Below are 17349 nucleotides of genomic sequence, written 5' to 3' on the forward strand. Positions count from 1 at the left end.
TACCTGGTGGTGTGAGAGGCACAGGAGCGTCCCCAAATCCAGCTGCAGGAGCGGGGCAGGCGGGTGTGGGGGACGAGCCTGTGCCGTTGACAGAGGGCTGCAGACCCAGGGGTCCTGGGCTGGCCATGGCCGCCAGAGGGACTCCGGGAGAGAGGCCAGGACCAGCCAGGGGTGCTGAGGTCTGTACTTTTACTTGAGCCATGCTCTATTCCTGCAACAAGAAAAGCATAATGGAAGATTTCGAGAATAGACGTTTGCCGTCAGAGGCGGTCCCAAGGAGAAGACACATCACCGTGGCATTTGGGGCACCTGTAAACACGCAGGGATTGCACATGGACAATCTCGCATACTATATGTCAGCACAGACGTTAAAAGGGAGAGGCGCTTGGCGTCGCGCACATTTTGATGCCCCGGCGGCCGCTTGCACGCAGACAATGAAGCTTTATTTGAAGAAGCTTTGCTCATGTTACTGCAGCTAAGCTCCCCCCGGAAAAATGGGAGAATCCAGACCTGCGACAATGGACGTTCACTTTCACTCGTTTTTTTCCCCAGACAAAGGTGAGGTAAATATCCTTCTGTATGATGTAACAGTAGGACCCGCGGGCTATGTACTAAGTTCGGTACAAATGATTACTCTGCGCTTTCCAGTTCCATACAGCTCATTACGGTAACGGAAGAATGGGGGTATGCGAGTTTTAAAAAGACCAGGGTGCCTTTGCTCCGAGTGAAAGGTCTTGTGATTGTCATTCTGTTGTAGATAAGCACACATGCTGCAGTGGTAAAAATATTCCATTCCTAACAGTCGCTTCTGTTAGGCTGCTCTTTTTGTATGTGCGCGCGCTACGGACGTTGATACCAGACGGTCGTGAACGCCAGTTACTTTATTCGGGAGACCATTTTTATGCAGTTTAAATTATAAATTTAAACTAAAGACACTATTGGGAACAGATGCTAGCTAGCTAGGGTGTTTTTTTATGTTTTGGTGACATAAAATCTGATTTTAATATAGACATTACAGCAGGGGTGTCCAAACTTTTTCCACCGAGAGTCACATAGTGAAAAATAAAAGCATGCAAGGGTCACTTTGATACTTTATAAAGCAACACATGTTGATATGCTAAGAAGTTCGATATGCATTTCAAGACAACGGCATTTCCGCTTTGTCAGGGAGGCTAAAATGGCTGCTATTAGCATCAACGTCAGTCTTTTTAATCTTTGTCAAATTCCTGTCATATTATGACGTTATTCCATTAATATTTTGACTTTATTCTCCGATTCTAACTTTTTTTCCCCACCTAATTTTGCAAAAACTCATTAGAATACATCGTTATTCTCTTAAAATTAGGTCTTTTTCCAGCTATTGCAACTTTCATCTTGGAATTATGACTTTATTCCCATATTTTGACTTTATTCTCATAACCTAATTTGACAAAAAATACAAATTTGCTGTTTGTTTTTCAAAAAATGACTTAAAAAAAATGCTTTATGCTACTAAAATGATGCTATTCCAGAAGTGACATATATTTTTCTCATTAGATTATTTTGCCCCTTAATATTTTGACTTTATTGTAGTGTAATTACTGTAGATTTTTGCAGGGTTTTTTTTGTTAAATTATCATTTTCGAATGTGGTGAACAAAAAGACCCCAGGGAACACTTGAGACACCCCTGAATTCCCCAAGTACTCCAATTATACTCCAATATAAGACATCATGATGAGTCAAGTAGTCATTTCAGCACTTCAGCTGCAATCTCTATGTCCTATAGATCTATGCATTAGTAGATCTATGCATTAGTACACTGCAGTTAGCAAACACTGGACTGGACCAAATACATTTCTGTCATTTGCTGCACTTCCGACTCATGGTGCACACGATTGACTCGCACATCATTTCTTGCCTCAAAAATGGGAATGGGTGTTAGGTTGCAGCCTGCATGACTGCTGCGCCTGGTCCACTTTAGCCGGAAGCTAACGTTTCCATGAAGAAAAGCAGCGTTTCCTTTGCGTGGCAGCCCTCCAAAACAAACGGGCATGTCGTGCAAGGAGGCCGTGAAGAGAAGGGCATGTCTAAAAAGCCGTACGTTCCCAACTAGCGGACATAATGTCCATAATGTCACGGAGCGTTGCTTTAAAGCTCATCATGGCAGGTCGGCCGAGCGCCCTTCTTGCTAGCATCACCACAGCTCCATCTATACAAGATCGGGGTCTCGGCTCTGTTAAGTGCATCTCGACGGCGTAGCGAACATAGCGAACAACCCAGAGACTATTCTGACAAGCCTTGACAAATATTTTGAGCCATTTTGTTTACCTTTGTCGCGGGCCAGACCCCAGTAACACCTCCAACATTGGCAAACACTAAAGAGAACTGGACGGCAGTTGAATCATACCATCTTATACGCGGGGGTCAAAGACGTGCAAAAAACGTCAAATCGCAAGTATAATGTGATTAATAGTATGCTTTATGTACGGGGGGTAATGTATATAAATGACATTAAACGTTTCATATTGCTGTCATGAGGCGGTGAGAGACTGAGGCGAGTATTGAATGAATCAGACACCCCCCACCGGTGACAGGAATGGATCAGTCCAGGTTTTCCTCTTCAGCAGCTTGGATTCAGTTATTTACATTTCCTGATAAACTTTGTTTGAATTAAATATTGACTTTAATCACCTGAAAGGTTAAAAGGCTATGTTTTTTCAAGCTCAAATCTGACATTTAGCTCAGGCAATTTCAAAAAAACAAAACGTTTTGAAGTATGTACGGAATAGGCCAAGTAGCTTATATTTACGTACACTGATTTCCCAAAACGTCCCTCAAGGATGCGGAAGTCAGTCAGTTTCCATGGCAACTGTCTCAAGGGCGACCCTGAAGCGCCGGCTCAAACAAATTTATGAATCAAAACCGATTCATATCACCAATTAACTGTGCACACTAGTTAAACAAGTGAATCTTTGATTTTATTATCGATTATGAAAATGCACAGGCACCTAATACAGAGAGCTTGAACATCCCAGAACATATTTCTTTTTATTTCGAATATAAATAAACCCTCATTGGTTTTATTCACTCAAAACAGCCTGCAAACTAGGGGGTTCATACAAAAAATAAAAATAAATTAAAATAAAATGATCTGGGTAACTTATTGTCCTGCAAGTTCTGCTTATGGCTGCTTTTTTTAAATAAACACAATCATTCCAGTACCATGATGTTTCTGACTTGTACAGCAGGCTAGAACATTCCTAATAAAAACATAGGGTACTATGGATGTATCTGACATAGTGGTGTCATGTGGTCATCTTTACAAGTGAAATCTTCAGAAAGAAAAAAGTAACAAAGATGTAAAATTCAAGTATCTTATTGGTGTCTTTCGGAATATTGATAACCGTTTCAACGACAAAGCCCCTAGGAGTGCTTTAGTTGTGCCAAGAATTGCAGGCATTGCAATTTTTGACGCATTTCAGCAAACAAGTTTAAAAAACGCATGCAATCCCACTGGAAACTACTCAGTATTTTTATAGTTTGCTTTGTTTACGACTGTACACGTCCTAATTAGCAAAAGAAATCATTCCCAATTCATTCAAGCACTCCGGAATTAAACATTTATATATGTGTACATACACACACACCAGCTCCAGACATGTTATTTTACAACATAACAGTCTCTTTTGGTGAAAATAGTTAAAACATCTGATAGGTAACTTTTTTTAATGATTTTTTTAGAGGCATTCTCTTTATTGAAAAAGTACCTGAGCCATAACTCTGACCAGGCAGAATCACAAAGCCTTGCTGTCTTTCTCCTATACATAAAGACTCATTTCTGTCGCTCTCCACCTTTGCCAAAAGATTTAAATACAACACACAAAAATAATATATTATATCCCCCCCAAAAAAGATAGCGAGTCATCAAAATGGGCCCTACTCCCACAAACAGTACAAAAGCATCATACTTAAAAGAAAAAAAAGCAACATTCTTTAAATGGAAGCGAGGCCCTTGCTTTTATGTTGAAGGCTGGACATGTGGAAACTACGCCAGTAGAGCTAAACAAGGGTGGTGTTGCAAACTAGAACCAATGAGTGGGGGGTCTGCTTACAGTGTTGGGAATGATGTCATGACAGTGCCTCTACATACTCTCACAGTGCATATAATAATAATAATAATAATTAAAAAAGAAGCAATTCATGATGGTCAGGTCCTTTCCAGAAATCCGTTAGTTTTGAAGAATTCCTTTGTAGTCCCAAGCATGCGGCCGTCGGTTGGTTATTATTGCACAACACAAGGACCTTTGACTGCATTCACGCGCGCACACAAAAAAAAATAACCACAATAAAAATAGGAAATACACTAAAAGTCCTCGGTATGTACTGCATTGCTATCCACCAAAAAAGGATCCATCTTGGGTGCATCTAAACCTTCCGCTTGTGTGTTTCCGCTCTTCCAACTAAAACATGCATCAAACTGCCCGGCAAGGGGAAGGGGGGTGGGGGGGGCTCCGGCGCGTGGTGTCCATTGTTCCAGTCAAAGGTCAGAGTTCAGAGACTGAATGATTAAAAAGTGCTTCACATAGGTCAGTAGGACTTCTTTCTTCTGGGACTCGTTAGAAACTTGGTACATTAGCAAGTGTCATCTGGGAAAGGAAGAACACGGTGTGGGTGATTTGTCATTCCAAGCCTTTCAAGGTGATGGCCCCTGTGGGAATATACTCACCGTGATACCACCATTTTGTCTTCTTTGGATTTTTGTTACACGTTCTTACATAAAAGGAGTTGTCGGGTGGTCGTCTCTGCAGGAGAAGCATGTGCTTGAGTTCACACCGCGCACAGCGTGCAATTAATCAAACTAATTAACTGCATCCAGGGATGGGCATCACAAATTGGGGCATTAATCACTTTTCAATAGAGTGGAGTTTGACCAGTCTCATTTGGATCTACAAGGGTATGGTACGTCTAAAACAGGGGTGTCCTAACTTTTCCCACCAAGGGCCGCATACATCAACCCCTTGTAGATTTTACTTCCAAGATGTGCTGTGGGCCAATAAAAACACCCAAAAGCACACCCTTGGAGACCAGATGGGATAGTACTGTGTGGAGACTACCAGCAGGGGGTGCTGTTCATTTATCAAATCTAAAGAGAACATAAACAGGAAGAGGAAAGATGGGGCAGGAAAATCTCTTGATTGTTGAAATAGCATATTTAGAACAGTATTATAGTATTATAGTACTACTATTATAGTAGTATAGTATCAATGTAAGTACGAATTGTAGGAAATATTTTTGTTGTTGACAATATATTGTATTGACCAAAATTAAAAAACGTGTAAAAAAAAAAAAAAGATGTGTTGTTATATTCGGGCAAATTAGTGGTGGCAAATAACTTCTCTTTTTTTTTTTTTTTTAAAAGGGTCTTGAAAAGGAGGGTTTGTCTCTTTTTTGGTATCATGCCCATCCCTAAATACACCTCTTCCTGTCTTTGTAGAGGTTCCTTACCTTTTCTTTGCAGCTGGACAACATGCTAATAATGCTAAGACAAACAGATTGCACTGAGAGGGCTGGTGACCAGTCTTCCGTCAGGATGGACAGACAGATGTGACCGTTGCTATACACGTGAGGGTGGACAGGTATATTCTCCCCCGTGAACATTACCTGCAACAGTGACACGGAATGACACGGGAGTCGTTTAGAAAGGACACACGTTGATCCTATTTACTGTCCCAACAGCCCATTCACTAAGTTTAGGTGGCCACGCTAAAGCGTGACGTAAGATCATTGTGCTAATCCTTTCAAACACGCCTTTTCATTCCTCCCAGAATGCATGCTGAGTGATGCCAGAGGCCTGCTACCCGACACCAACACTCCAAATAGTTTTATTGACATTAAAAAGCAATTGCATGGTGTCTTACCTGAGGTGAATCAAAAGGGTATCGACTACTAAATTTGAAGAGCAGCTGAAATCTTTCTCCTTCGTACAGTGTGCCGGGGGCTCCCTCCATGTCTACAATCCACCTGAAGAAAGCCTCAGCGTTAAATAAAGACAAAGTAGGTAACATACAGTCTGTTTATTTTAAACACAACACAGAAACATGGTATAGCAAGGAAGATGAATAAAGTACATGAATAAGAACAGCCTGCTCGCAACGCAATTCAAAGCACTAAGGAGACGGCAAACGGGGTCATTGATGGAAGCATGATAATCTATAACCTAATTTCTTCCAGGAGAGTGAAGCAGATAGGACACTGAGAACTTGTGGCTGTTTGGGTTTATAGCCGCTGGGTCTCTTTCTGCACAAGCATTCAGGCCATGTGCCAGATCAGGTCAGGCCTAATGTTCAGAGTGTGTGTAAGGAGCTCCAGGAGGCAAACGCTAGAAGCCAGGCCAGAAGCGCGGTAGCTAGCCAGCATCTGTATTATGCTTCCGCAACACCCAATCCTTAATGCAGTGGAAGCAGGCAAAGAGTCCGCGAGCACTTTACAATCAGGGACACAACATTAGAGTAGTTGATGAGGAACGAACCTACCTAGCTCTAACTTAGCTTGATGGCCCATTCAACAATGCTTGAAGCTTTAAGCAATGTCCACAAGGGACAAACAGAGTCAATTAACAAAGGTCAATTTCCGAACAAGACAGACATGTCCATGCGGGCAAAACCAAAGTACTGCTGTAAGTGTAGTGTCTTATTTGAGTCTGTTTAGAATCTTTGAAACACTTGTGTGCCAGTTAGGAATGTCATAGTGTTACTTTGAACATTGTCTGCAAGAGTTTATGGCGGCAAACCTGGATACTTTAATAGATGACCTTTAGAAATGCTTCAATGATGCACGGAGAGGTAAAACGTTTGAAATACGTGTGCCAGTCCAGTGAAGCATATAAAAAAAGGAGGGGGACAAAGCGAGCATATACTCCAAGTAGGAGTTGCCTTGTTTGAACTGTATCGCCCTTTTTAAAGCCAAGCCATCTGCTTTATCATATTGTAAACCACAAGACCATGGCGGTGTTCTCCAAACAAACAAGAACCTTATCTCAGTCACACACAAAACCGCAATGCATGCATTTTGCCGTGTTTGTTTCAATGAAGAATTATCTTGACCTTCTGGCCACAAAAAGAACACTTTTGCTACTCCAAAAAGGGAAGTTCCTGCCTAACAAGGTCCACCCCATCTCAAAAGTGTTTTTTTTTTGTTGTTTTTTTTTAAATTAAGGTTGGGAGGCACGCCCATGCCTGCCATGTCAAACCTGGGATGCATGTTAAACAGGGAAGGCAGCAGAACTGGTTGGAATACTTCATCTGCAAAACACAAAACATTTCAGCCCGAGTGTGATGTCGTCACGGAATAAAGCTCTCCAAAGCTTTAACATGACTCAGTAAGGAAACACAAATTTGTGTCACGAAACTCTTGAGCATTTAACTGTTAAGTTAATGACGCACAGCTAATGACAACAAAGTGTTCAATATTTAGATAGATCAAGGTTGCAGCTCGAACATTTTATTGGTTATTTTACTGCCAACAATCTTCAGATTAATAGACTCTTGCTTGTTTTGTGGTTATTTCAACCTCAGCTGTTTGGTTCGTAATTACAAGACATGCTCGAGAAATATAGTTCCACTCCGCAGTTGTGGCGGAAGAATACACCGAGGACAAACCACAAAATCCCCGCTCTCCCTTGCCAACCTCCCGCCCTTCATCCTGTCTCCAAAGTGCAAGGTCGATGCTCCCAATGACAGTGCGCCAAAGAAAAGGAAAGCCACCTTTTTACAAGTTGACAATGCAAAAATGCTCGGAAAGGAACACTAAGCCGCTTGACCACCGCAACCATCAATAAGAATAAAGACGATATCCTTGAACATGTTCAAGGATGAGGTCCTGCGAAATCCTAACTGAACTTTTATGTCCTTTGTGTTCAGTGGTGTGTGAGTGAATTAGGTGTTACTACAGGACGGGACAGAACTTGTTTAAACATTTTTTTAAACTTGCCAATCGTGATTGACATTTTCCCCCAAAATCTTGAATAGATTTGAGCACATGTAAATGACAAGGGTACTTACTGCGTTATGGTGTTCTGTACACTTTTCTCATTAAGCGTCATTCCTGGGGGTGGATCATTTTGCAGGGCTAATAATTCCTTTTGTAGCCTTTTCTGTACAATGCAAACATTGAAATATTAGAAGTGAAAAAGAGCAAATCGACAAAAAAGTCACATCATTCATCATTTGAATAAGACATTTCATTCCCATTTAGCTTGACACATTCTGTTCCGGAATGAGAGTTCAAGTTTGATGAGTAAGGAAATGGTAGCTAGCTAAACATCATCCCCAAAGATTTTCCTCATTTTAGCGATTAATTACGTTTGTTTTACTAATTAAAACACGTGCTTTAATTGATAATTCACCACATACGAGCATTGCCAGTGTGTCCTTTAATGGGTCAACTCTTTCCGTGTGGAAGCGATGCACCTGTTCAGCTCAAGAGGATACTGGAACAGGTCAACCGCCTCACAAGCTAACTCAAGCGAGCAGCAACCGGAATAAGCACTCAAATTAAACGTGTTACACCATATTTGCTGCGGTATTGGAGTGTTAGCAGGAAGACAACATCGTCCGTAATGAATGTTTGAGCCCCGGCTAACTGGTTTGTCCGCTAGCCGTATGTGGTGTTGATGATGAAGATGATGATGACATGCTAACGTTGGTACTAATGCTAGCAAAAGCCATAGTCTACTGTTTACGTCGACATGTCGCCGTGTTTACACTCACATCACGGCGACTTCGAACGAAAGCCGTGAAGTGTCCATGACGCCGCGTGTGAATAAGAGGACCGAAAGCGTGTGGACTAAAGCAGGTAGGTGATATACTTGCGACGGATGTCATTTGTGCTCTTACCTGCATCGACGCCATGATGGAAGCCCCTCCCGCCCCCACGCACCAGCGCACAGTACAAGCGCCGGTGACGTCACCGAGTCACGTGACTTTAATACATTGTTTCCACACAATTCAGTCAACTGTGGCCAACAAAATATTCTCGTGAAATATTTCAAACCTCCAAAAATATTTTGAGCCTGTGCTATTTTGAAAATGTGAAATAATTCAGAAATATTTATAAAAAATAAATTCCTTAATATTGCCTCCTTTTCATTTTCTTCTAATTTGAAACTTGAACAGGTAAGACACTTTATTTATAATGTCTCTGTTTAATTTATTTCTTTGAAAAATACAATACCAATTATGTTCCTATGTGGAAGAGCTGCAATCCTGTGAGAAATGTTGCACTTCAAGCCATTAAATTAAGGAAGCAAATATAAACAAATGTACTAAAAACAATTAAAGTCCCAGTGAGCTCAGCACAGCAATTACCTTTTTTGCCACATCAGGAAGGAAGTGTGATTGTTCCAATCCAAGTATGTGCAGCTTTTATATATGCTATTATATATTCACAGCTGTAATTTCAATTGACTTACTCTGAGAAGATGACTGGAACCTTTCAACCTTTCACATTGAATCTGATCAGTTGTTTAATAAACTTTTCTCATTTGGTGCTTCAAGAATTCCTGAATTGCTACATTTGGAGTATGAAGACTTGACAAATAATGTACACTCCATCCAAACATGTCTTTAATAAGACTGGGGGCAGGGAAGAAACGCGGTAGAAGAGACACTTTTGTCACATTCCGGGGAAGCAATGCAGCCTGCCGTTAGTCATACATTATATTAAAACAAAATCCTTTAATACTCAAAACAATGACTGATATCCTGATGCAAAAACAACATGGTTTCTTTTTTTATGGCAAAACAAGTTAAATAGTCAAAACCATCTAAAAGTGTTATCGGCTACTGCATTTAACTCAGCAACTTTAGCAATCCAGGAAGTTAGCCGCCATGAGCAGTTCCAGTGCAATCTCCGGAGCAATGGGGAATTCTGGGATTTCTGTGGAGCTGTTGGTGTAGCGGACCTTGTAGGTGAAGTACATGCAGACCTTGGAAAGGACATGAGAGGGGATCTCCCTGAAGTTGACTTCGTTAGTTTCGTTCTCAGCAAACTGACCTGGGCGGGAAGAAGGGAAGGGTGTTACGGGTGATAATTCTACATATCAGCCTATAACACAAAATTATTCACTCTCAGGTTGCTGAAAGGTCCTGAAAGGCAACATGATTCCATTCTCCAATTACAGCTACTTTAGCAACCACAACATGGCTTTTCTGTAAACACTGCGTGGTGTCTTATGGGTCCACTATTATGCAAAAATGCCCTTTTAATGAAGTTATATCATAATACAATATGTGTTCCCAAAGCCGCCTACACTGCTAATTAACTTGTGGACCTCATTGCCTGTTCAAATGGCAGTGCGCCAAAGAAAAGGAAAGTGAAAAGGATCATGAAACACTCTTGGAAGAGACACGCCCACCAATATTGGCAGCTCTATTGGTTCCAATTGCTCAACTGTCATGACAGTCATTCATGAATAATATAATTCAATGCTAACATTTTTCTCTTTTACTACTGTTCCATTTAATCCTTTATTGCTGTATTTTGATGTATTTAATGTGTACAGTGTGAGTGATGTTTGTGTTTTAGGTAGAAGTTCCACCACTACAATTCAACTTATGCCACAGTCTAGCAACATAAAACGTTTGTAACCACGGGTGCATGGTTTATTTGTGCAACATGCATGTTAGGCTTTCTGGAGACTTAATTGCCCATAGACGTTAATTTTGATGAGTTGTATGTCTCTGGCGACCAGCGTAAAGTAAGTTAGGATGGCTTCAGGTCACCTGTGACCCACATGAGGACAAGCATAATAAAAAATGGATTGAGGGATGATCTGAACCACTCACCTGGACCACTCAGCATGGCCTTGATAGTCCCGGACGTCAGAGCGTGTTCTCTTTTCACAATGAACTCGTGGCCATCTGAAGAAATCAACTTCACATACATGGCTTCTGGTCCCTCACAGCCGCCATAGGTCCTTTCTTCACCATCTGCGAGATACCAACAAAAAGTGAGAAGTGCCAAAGTGGATATGGGCACTGTGTACTCAATATAACACTTCACTACTTACCCATTCTGATACAGTTGTTCTGTTCCTAATGAGAATGATCAGATGACAGCATGAGAGTTAAAAGAGGGCATTCTTAAGTTGCAGGCAATGTTGTTAATGCAGCAGCGAAAAGGAGTGGTGTGTATTGAGATGCTCATTCAGTTAAATGAGCCCTTTAAATGCATTTACAACTAACAATAGTGCCCGCTAACGCAACCAGACACAAGCAGGCTAACAAAACGACGCGTATTTCGTTTGTAGTGTAAATTAATATTGTCAATGAACCCATGCGTGGATAATTCTATTAAAAAAAGACACAAAACCTCGCCGCAGTTCGTGTTAGCTGGCTCATGCTCCATTGCTAAGAGTGCTAACAGGCTAGCACCGCAAGCTAACGCCGCGTTGATTGTATACCCTTAAAAAGTTGCGTTCAAAGCTCAAACGTCAAATTATCCAGAACAGACACTAAATGTAATAATAAAAAATACAAAATAAAAACATTGGACTGTTTCTTACCACTGGTCTGCGGACTGGAGGGGCTACAGCGCTATAGCTAACGTTAACAGCCGGGATGTTGACAACCGGAAGTTACCGTGTGTACGACCGGTAAAATGTTCCGTAGTGTTCCATTCCCAGCAAACTATGTTCCAACTTATGATTTAAACGAGAAATTCAAATAATTAAATTACCATTCTGTTATTATAATAAATGACATAACCGTAGTGCAATGTGTGCTCGTATATCCCGAATTTGGAATCATGTTCAATTCTTCCGCTGTCAAGATGTAGGAACCAAAAACAACAACAACAACAACAACAACAGTGCAGCACTGGTGATATTTTTATTTTTAGCGATTGCATGCACTCAATACAGTGATCTCGCAGCATAGGCTTACCTCAAGTGCAATGTTGGTTTATCTCATTGCCTGTGTGGTTGCCCGGGTGAACCCAGCCATGGTATTTTGACGCTTTGACGTCAACAATACACGTTCTCTTTGATTGGGTGTGATGGGAATCGTCAAATGTATTTATAGTATATTCATTCAATCACCTGTCCATTGTAAACAAACACATCAAATAAACAGGGAGACTGTCTTTGTTTTGCTTTCCATCTGAACTAGATTCATATCGAAGCAGAAATCAATCACTTTCATATTTTTTAATAATTAAAATCTGAATATTTCCCAATATATCCACTGCTATTCGATCCCGTGTGAGGCGAAGCACTTTCTTATATAACCTGTTATATATATCATACAGCACGAATTACATATCGTATGCACATTAAATTACTGTATATTTCGATAATGTAAAAATGCGTGTGTTTTTATGGAAATTCAATGTTTTAAAAAATCCGTCCAAATAGTTTCCGAATCCCTCACGTAGGTCCAGCTCGTGTCACGTGACTGTACCTGATAATACCTGATTGGCTGGCTGTGAGACACAACCAATAGATTCTTTTATTTTCCCGGAAGTGTATATGTCAATTTTGAACCATCAAATGTATATGTACTGATGATTTTTTTGCACTGTATTTTAATATAGTGGCTTTCAAAACACGCATTTTGCTTACAATCATTTACATAAAGTCTGCGTCTGAATAAAACCTTGGTTACGAAGAAAAAAATTAAACTTCATGATTCGTGTTTATGACACAGTATAGTACGTTCTATTGCACTGCACATCTTGTCCTGTAGAGGGCGCCTGTGTTGCAGAATAGTCTTCTCTGGGCTGCTGAGGCCATGATGGTGTGCAGCAGGTGCTCTTTGACTGTGACATTTTGCAGGCCCATAAATCTACAATTAACCATAGAATGTGTGAGTTAGTAATTACTAAATCGGACCAGCTGTGGTGCTATTTGTGTAGGTGTACTTTATGATGCTATCTGATCAACGGCTATCAATAAAGTTTTATCTAATCTAATCTGAGAAGTGGTTTCGAGCACACTCAGGTTGAAGACGTCGACGTGGCCTGGTGAAAAAGTGATGAGTGGTGAAACGCGACGCTCCTGACACTCAAGATAGTCGACGGAGTCGTCTTCTTGTGAAACAAAGTCGCTCCAAAATAAAGAGCGCTGACCTGCTATGTGACTGTACAGTAAGGCCGGCCTTTTACAGACTGTTCCAGAAAGTTGCGCTGACCGTGACGCACACACGTACACGCAGTGAAAACAATCAGTGACCTTCCAGTCCCCCCCATTACACCATTAGTGCTTCTGATCCGAGCAGGCGGGTGGCGGCGGACGCTTTCATGTCTCCCTGATATGACCCCGCCCCGCTGCAGCTGCTCTGTGATCTATTTTAGAGGCGCTGTACAACAAGACACACACACACACACACAATACATGCAACATCTCTTGTCATGCCAAGTAGTATCCTCCCTCCCTTTGACATCATTAACATTCTTACAATGTCTGCCTTGCCTGACATTTATATAATAACCACCACTTGACCTCCTTATCCGACATCCTTAGAACACACACATCACTATGATTTAGCACCTATAGTTCATGGAGGGTGATGAAAGAACAGGAAGTACCACCGCCATGATGCAGGGTGGACCAGTCGGCTCCTTTGATGCACCTTTTTCCAGATGCTCACCAACATGCAACACAGTCAATCAGTGATGTTTTTCTGTCCTATGATATACTGTAAAATCATACCGTAGTAAAAATATACTATCATAGAACTTTACAATGTACAATGCAAAATAAATGAAAGTTTAGACAATGTAGAAGTCAAGCTTTGAGTTCATATGGGGTGCTCCACTGTGGCAAAACCACCTTTATTGAGTGGGACACATGTCAACACACAGGATAAATAAAAAATATGAAGGCCACAGAGGCTCGGATAAATAAACCAGGTCAGAACTGAAGTGGTGATCTGCAAGGGGGAGGTTGGGGGACGATGGGGGAGACATGTCTCCGGGCATTTCTTCAGTGAAAAGAAGCAAAGGCCTGTCACCATGCATCAGAAAGCCACGGCCCCTGCAGCCTCAGTCGCTCCGACCTGCTCCTGAAATGTTGATCATGCTAAACTATGCTAACCACTCCTCATGAAGAAAGGCATAAAAAAAAGCCAGTTGGACGTCTTTACTCCACACGTCAGCGGGCATCAAATGGCAAAAAAAAAAAAAAAAAGACACAAGCAGATGTGACAACCACTTAGCAACGATAGCCGTAGGCCACTGCACCGCACCGCTCGTTAACGACGACCTTTTTCTCTACTGGAAAAAAACCTCCCCATCACAGCCTCAGTCCAGTATTTTTATTTAAAAACAACATGAAACATGCTTATGCAACTATAACAGATGAGGCCATGCTAAGCTAAGCTAGCTATGCCGGGCATGGAAAGCGGATCTGGTTCATACTGATGTCTTTGCATGTGTGATGGGGGCAGGGGAGCGGGGGGCATGGGGCAAAACGAGCACTGCTTACCAGACAAATTCCAGCTTTAGCACAAGTTGCATCTTAGCTTCCATTTCATACTAAAAGTGTGGCTTAACTGCAGAGAGTACCAGGCATCTACTAACTTGAGTATTTCTTCTATAATATCAATGATTTAACACACACACACATTTACAGTATATTTGTCTTTTTTACGGCGTTTGTAGGAGTGGAGGCCACAATGTGAGGAATCATGGTACACGATTTATACTATGTAGTGAATATATGGGGGTTCCTACTGTCCTGCTGGTAGCCTGCCCCCCATGACCGGGGCCGTCATCCCAACGTGCTAAACGGCCTCTTTGATGACACTGAAGACAGACAGGGTTTCAGTTTATATTCGTCTCGGAGAGTGCGCCCAAAACTCGGCGGGCACGCCGCACCATATGAGAATAGCAACAGGGACATTTAATACTGTTACTGACAAATAAGGCGTCACCGCCATGTTTTACAAGGCAGTGCTGCAAGGAAAGACCCAAATATTGCGCTAAAAATGAGACACCTGCCTGATCTGACGCCTCCAACCCCCGGAGACCTCGTTATGAGAAAGTCACCGCGAGGTCATACTGTCTTGGTCGTGTACACGCAGATTAGCAACTACAGGAGAGAGCCACAAGTCCACTCTGGAATGGAATTGAAAACATTTAACAAGAGAGGCAATCAATTGACACTTGGTTCTTGCAGCCACAAAAGTATTCACAGGACCTCCTCCTCCACATCTTACACCTTTGCTTACTGAGGAGTCCACACACAAACGCCCGTCATAGCAGCATGAAACACAACTGCAAAAATAATATCGATTCTCCGCTTGGGCATCTCTGTGTGGAGTTTGAATGTTCTCCTCCCACATTCCAAAAACAAATTAGCCACTCCAAATTGTCCATAGGTATGAATTTGAGTGTGAATGGTTGTTTGTCTATACTTGAGGCACCCCGCCTCAAGTGTGCTGGGATAGGCTCCAGCATACCTGTGACCCTTGTGAGGATAAGCGGTGTAGAAGATGGATGGATGAATGAATAATTGGTACCAGTAGAGTTTTGAATTTATTTGACAGAATTCTGGGATTCTTTCTTATTGTTTTTATTAAAAAACAAAACTTTTAGAAATTAAAAGGAAATAAAATTCAAAACTAAAGCTTATTTTGCAATATAGAAAAAAAATTAACATTGTGGCTTAATTTTGTGAAAAAGACCTTGCAAGATAGAATGATTAAATAATTATTTTTAAAAAATATTAATTGGTAAATTTGAATTTATTTGGAATTTTTCTCTAAATTTAATTGACACCATGTTTCTTTCTAATTTAAAAATTTTAATTGTTTAAAATAAATTAGTTTTAACATTTACAGCATTATCAAATCATTATCAAAAAATATTTAATTGAATATAATTGACGGGATTTATTAAATTAAAAAATTACAAATAAAAAGTGTTTTGAAAATAAATTAAAAGCTAAAATAAATTACATTCATGCAATGCAAAGAGTGTATAGCAGTAGTTTACATACATATATATAAAAGGAAAGTATATCATATTGATATATCATTATCATGACCTTTTTGAAAAAGTTATTTAAGTATTCGGAGGCACAGAACATTAACTTTGCAAGCATGACCAAATCCACACACAAAAACAAATCCCATTTAACAAGGCATAACTTTCTTTTTAATTGTTATACACATAAACTCGTCTCCAAAAAAAAAAAACAAATCGATGGGGTCAAATGAGCCTTGTGATATTAAAAGTCCATCATTTTGCAAAAATACTCAAACAGGTAACATCTATCTGCATCGTTTCACATCATACGGTACAACCAAATAGAATCTTTTCTTCCAAACATTAGAATATGTGCATTACGTTACCAATTACAACTTCTAGCCACTGTTAAAATACAGGTGTGCAAATTGTTAGAAAAATACCCATACTCATACCAGATTCTGTATTGTACTCTGTAAAAATCTTTAGAAATACTATACAATTCTCTCAATATAAACGTCTCCAAAAAAAAAAACAATTAAACCCTCCAAAAGTCACAAAGACCAAAAAAAAAGGAGGAGTGTGTCTCAAAGAAAAAATAAATAAAGATAATTGATGCTGTTTTATAAGAAGCAAGCTAACTGACTGACTGGCTGACCCTGTTTTGAATATTTTAGTCATTTTATTCCAACAGCATCATTGCTAAATGTACATCAGTTCAATTCGGACTTTGCAGGGGTGTTTTAGCGACACCACGCAAGATTAAAGCCCTTTTTAATCCCCTTGAATAATAATCAATTAGTCCATGAATGCTGTGGAATTGATTCAACCGAGTGCACTACCAGCTGCAGCCAGTAGCGGTGCTGTTGAGTCCACGCAACGAGCAACCCCTGTGGGGAAATAAACTTTAAAATGAAAAATACAAATATTAATAAGAAATGCACGATTTATCTTTTTTTTTATTTTTAGAAAGAGATGCTGATAACCTCTCAAGACCGATATGGTACCGATTACTTTTTTTTATCTACTTTTTTGGACGTCATGACATCATGACGTCACTACTGTCAGGAGAACCAGAGTATATAGGGGAGGGAGCTACCTTCTGTGGCCCAGCAAGGTGCACTGTTTTCAGGCACAGGCTCTGAGCAGCCAGGGTGTCGCCACGGAGGTGTCGCCACATTTCAAATATTGCACCGCTGGCGTTTCAGGTGGCTGTTGAGTATTTTTTTCTTCATAAATACTTCCTCTTAAAGTCAATATTAGTTTACAAGTGAGCTCAGGGGAAGTTAGGTTATGTTATGTTAATGTCACAGCCAGGAGAAAAAGGAGCGCTTGATTTTGTTTGAATCTTGTCTCTATTTTTTGCATTCCTGGTTATCGCAGCTATTTTTAAAGGGGGCCTA

The 17349-nt window shown here is 40.7% G+C and overlaps 3 protein-coding genes across 6 annotated transcripts in view; all 3 read right to left on the reverse strand.

Moving 5' to 3' along the window:
- Positions 1-2410, reverse strand: part of stau2 (staufen double-stranded RNA binding protein 2) — a 59388-nt gene extending 56978 nt beyond the window's left edge. The window contains exons 1-2 of the mRNA XM_058059775.2: positions 2309-2410; positions 4-211 (exon numbers count right to left, since the gene is read on the reverse strand). Of these exons, the coding sequence (XP_057915758.2) occupies positions 4-202 (199 nt within the window). The 5' untranslated portion in view covers positions 203-211; positions 2309-2410. The remainder of the gene's footprint in view (positions 1-3; positions 212-2308) is intronic.
- Positions 2411-3712: 1302 nt separating this feature from the next.
- ube2wb (ubiquitin conjugating enzyme E2 Wb) lies at positions 3713-8938 on the reverse strand. 3 transcript variants are annotated; one of them, XM_058060577.2, is made up of 6 exons: positions 8875-8938; positions 8041-8132; positions 5899-6001; positions 5486-5641; positions 4707-4782; positions 3713-4626 (listed from the first exon to the last, which is right to left on the reverse strand). In XM_058060577.2, the coding sequence occupies exons 1-6, from the start codon at positions 8887-8889 to the stop codon at positions 4613-4615; spliced, it is 456 nt and encodes a 151-aa protein (XP_057916560.1). In that variant the 5' UTR covers positions 8890-8938; the 3' UTR covers positions 3713-4612. The 3 variants fall into 3 exon arrangements, with proteins under 3 accessions (XP_057916560.1, XP_078646702.1, XP_078646701.1); XM_078790576.1 differs by lacking the exon at positions 8875-8938 and adding an exon at positions 8749-8858; XM_078790575.1 differs by lacking the exon at positions 8875-8938 and adding an exon at positions 8392-8552.
- Positions 8939-9590: 652 nt separating this feature from the next.
- On the reverse strand, positions 9591-12035 carry LOC131109043 (elongin-C). Of its 2 annotated transcripts, none has more exons than XM_078790442.1 (4): positions 11923-12035; positions 11049-11073; positions 10825-10968; positions 9591-10033 (listed from the first exon to the last, which is right to left on the reverse strand). In XM_078790442.1, the coding sequence occupies exons 2-4, from the start codon at positions 11050-11052 to the stop codon at positions 9843-9845; spliced, it is 339 nt and encodes a 112-aa protein (XP_078646568.1). In that variant the 5' UTR covers positions 11053-11073; positions 11923-12035; the 3' UTR covers positions 9591-9842. The 2 variants fall into 2 exon arrangements, with proteins under 2 accessions (XP_078646568.1, XP_057916561.1); XM_058060578.2 differs by lacking the exon at positions 11923-12035 and adding an exon at positions 11544-11673.
- Positions 12036-17349: the final 5314 nt, after the last annotated feature.

The sequence above is a fragment of the Doryrhamphus excisus genome, linkage group LG5, assembly GCF_037039965.1.
Source record: "Doryrhamphus excisus strain RoL-2023G ecotype Guam linkage group LG5, RoL_Dexc_Guam_v1.1, whole genome shotgun sequence".
Taxonomy (NCBI): domain Eukaryota; kingdom Metazoa; phylum Chordata; class Actinopteri; order Syngnathiformes; family Syngnathidae; genus Doryrhamphus; species Doryrhamphus excisus.

What these genes read in the sequence shown, in the direction of transcription:
- ube2wb (XM_058060577.2), bottom strand. An exon ending in ACCCTTTTGATTCACCTCAG is followed by an intron (nt 5,642 to 5,898) that starts GTAAGACACCAT and finishes TCACTGTTGCAG; the next exon opens with GTAATGTTCACGGGGGAGAA. An exon ending in TGTCCAGCTGCAAAGAAAAG is followed by an intron (nt 4,783 to 5,485) that starts GTAAGGAACCTC and finishes CTTCTCCTGCAG; the next exon opens with AGACGACCACCCGACAACTC.
- LOC131109043 (XM_078790442.1), bottom strand. An exon ending in GGCCATGCTGAGTGGTCCAG is followed by an intron (nt 10,034 to 10,824) that starts GTGAGTGGTTCA and finishes CTTCCCGCCCAG; the next exon opens with GTCAGTTTGCTGAGAACGAA.